Raw genomic sequence first — 2,335 nt, 5'->3', positions numbered from 1 at the left:
AGTATTCTACGGTTTTCACACCATTCACCTGTGTAGATCACCATAAACGATCAGTGACGTTTTGTGGAGCTCTAATTGCAAGGGAAGATTATGAGTCATTTAGTTTGGTATTCAGCCGGTTTTTACATGCAATTGGGGGGGAACGCGAGTATATAATTACAGATCAGGACCCGGGTATTACAAAATCTGTCCCTCTTGTTTTCAAGACAGCGCGGCATCGGTTTTGTATGTGGCATATAATGAACAAACTGCCCAATAACTTTTGTTTCTCTAGGAGTGATTATTCAGAATTCATGGGGAAATTTAATGACATTATATAGGACGAGGAGCTTGAAACAACGGAATTCGATGCTATCTGGGCAGAAATTATTGAAGAGCATGGTCTTGGTGCCAATGATCGATTGGTTTGCGAACACGTGTGGTATAAGGGGACAGTGGGTGATGGCACTTTGCAGAGACTTGAAGACGATGTCTGTTATGAGGACGACTCAAAGATCAGAGACCAAAAATAGCTTTTTTAAGAGGTTTGAGCATAAATCAGAAACATTGGTTGACTTTTGGATGCGTTTTGAGAGCGATATGGACCAACAAAGACATACACAAAAGCAGCTTGACAACAATGATAAGAACTAATCCCCGAAGACATCAACGCATCTGGCATTAAAGATTCATGGTGCAAAGGTGTACGCCTATACAAAATTCCACAGCTTCAAGAAAGAGGCCATATACTCAATTGATACATATAGAACAGGAGGTTTCACTGAGAGAGACGAGCTAGAGGTAAATATTGTCAAAGATTCGTCCAAGGGAAAGAATTTTGAAGTTGCATACAGTCCAGGTAATTACGGATTACTAATTACTTGCTGTCATTTACATTTACATTTACGTTAGACATTTACATTTAATGACATTTACACTTACATTCTACATTAACTCTTCAAGACAAACACATTTATACTTCCATTGTCTTCATCATTCACACTTACATGATAGGCCTTAAATGATGACCCAGGTACACGTAAAGCAAGCTGCAGTTGTAAAATGTTTGAAAGAACCGGTATCCTATGCCACCATATAATATGGATTTTTTCAGCAAATGGGATGAAGACTATACCAGACGATTATGTTGTAAAAATATGGACGAAAGAGTGTCTCCGATTCAGGATATTCAATTGTAATGGTGAAGGGACAGACAACATGGAAATCATTGATGGAAAACAAACTGCAATGTCAATAATGTGGTCAGAGGTTCATCAGACCGTAGGGCTCTTTCGAGGCGAAGGTGTGTCAGATGTTGAAAGGTTCTCCGCTATAATTAGGGGATTTAAGGATAAGCTATCACCATTAGGGGAGGTATTAAATAAAATTCAACAAATGGAGAAAATTCTGAATTGTACGGCCACTGAGGTGGTGACGATATTCCCACCTAAGAATTCAAAAAACAAGGGTAGCGGTAAAAGAATGATGTCAACCAAAACAAAAGCACTGGCCTTGGCAAGAAAACCCAAGCGCAAGTGTAAGAATTGCAAGAGAATGACAAATCACGATAAGTGGAACTGGCCTAACCCCTTTTCAGAACACACACCATTGTGCGAGGGGTCGTCTGACCAAGAAGAAGATGAAGGAGAGGAGGAGGAAGAGTTGGAATCAGAAGAAGAATAGACGTCACAGCAGTGAAAATGTAACTTTTGTATTTTGAATTTGTAACTTTAAATTTTGATGTGCTATCACTGAAATGAGGGATTAGGAATTGGTCTCATGGCAGCGTAACTTTCAACTGCTGTTGGTGTAACTTTCAGTAACAAAGTTACCCAGTCAAAGCGTCAGAGTTACACTGTCATAAGACCAAAATGTCTCTTTTTAATTGCATTGCCAAACATTGTGTTACATGAAGTTATTAGAATTGACAATGTTATTTGAAGTAACATTTACACTTATGATTAAATCACATCAAACCTTATACATTCAATGACACTTTCATGTGTATGACACATTTACACTTCCAGTGTGATAACATTAACACTTCCCATTTAATCACATTTACACTTCCCCATCTGACCACATTTAACTTTCAATGACATTATCATGTGAATGACACATTTACACTTTGAATATCGTCACATTTACACTTACGATTTTATCACATCTAACCTTTCCTTACACATTCAATGACACTTTTATGTGTATGACACATTTACATTTCTAGAGTGAAATCATTTACACTTCCATTTAATCAGATTTACACTTTCCCATCTGACCACATTTACACTTCCCAATTAATCACAATTACACTTCCTGTTGGGTTCATATACCCCTATTAGACTCATCTAATTTA

At 37.7% G+C, this 2,335-nt stretch overlaps 1 protein-coding gene across 1 annotated transcript in view; it reads left to right on the top strand.

The window, feature by feature from the left end:
* The window catches only part of LOC141632366 (uncharacterized), a 1,975-nt gene extending 313 nt beyond the window's left edge, over positions 1–1,662 (top strand). Inside the window, exons 2-5 of the mRNA XM_074444918.1 lie at positions 37–107; positions 321–470; positions 682–838; positions 1,094–1,662. Coding sequence (XP_074301019.1) covers positions 37–107; positions 321–470; positions 682–838; positions 1,094–1,662 — 947 coding nt within the window. The remainder of the gene's footprint in view (positions 1–36; positions 108–320; positions 471–681; positions 839–1,093) is intronic.
* The last annotated feature ends 673 nt before the right edge of the window (positions 1,663–2,335 follow it).

The sequence above is a fragment of the Silene latifolia genome, chromosome Y (genome assembly GCF_048544455.1).
Source record: "Silene latifolia isolate original U9 population chromosome Y, ASM4854445v1, whole genome shotgun sequence".
In the NCBI taxonomy this organism is placed as follows: Eukaryota; Viridiplantae; Streptophyta; class Magnoliopsida; order Caryophyllales; family Caryophyllaceae; genus Silene; species Silene latifolia.
The sequence above is the reverse complement of the archived record's forward strand: the minus strand, read 5'-3'. Positions and strand labels throughout refer to the sequence as shown.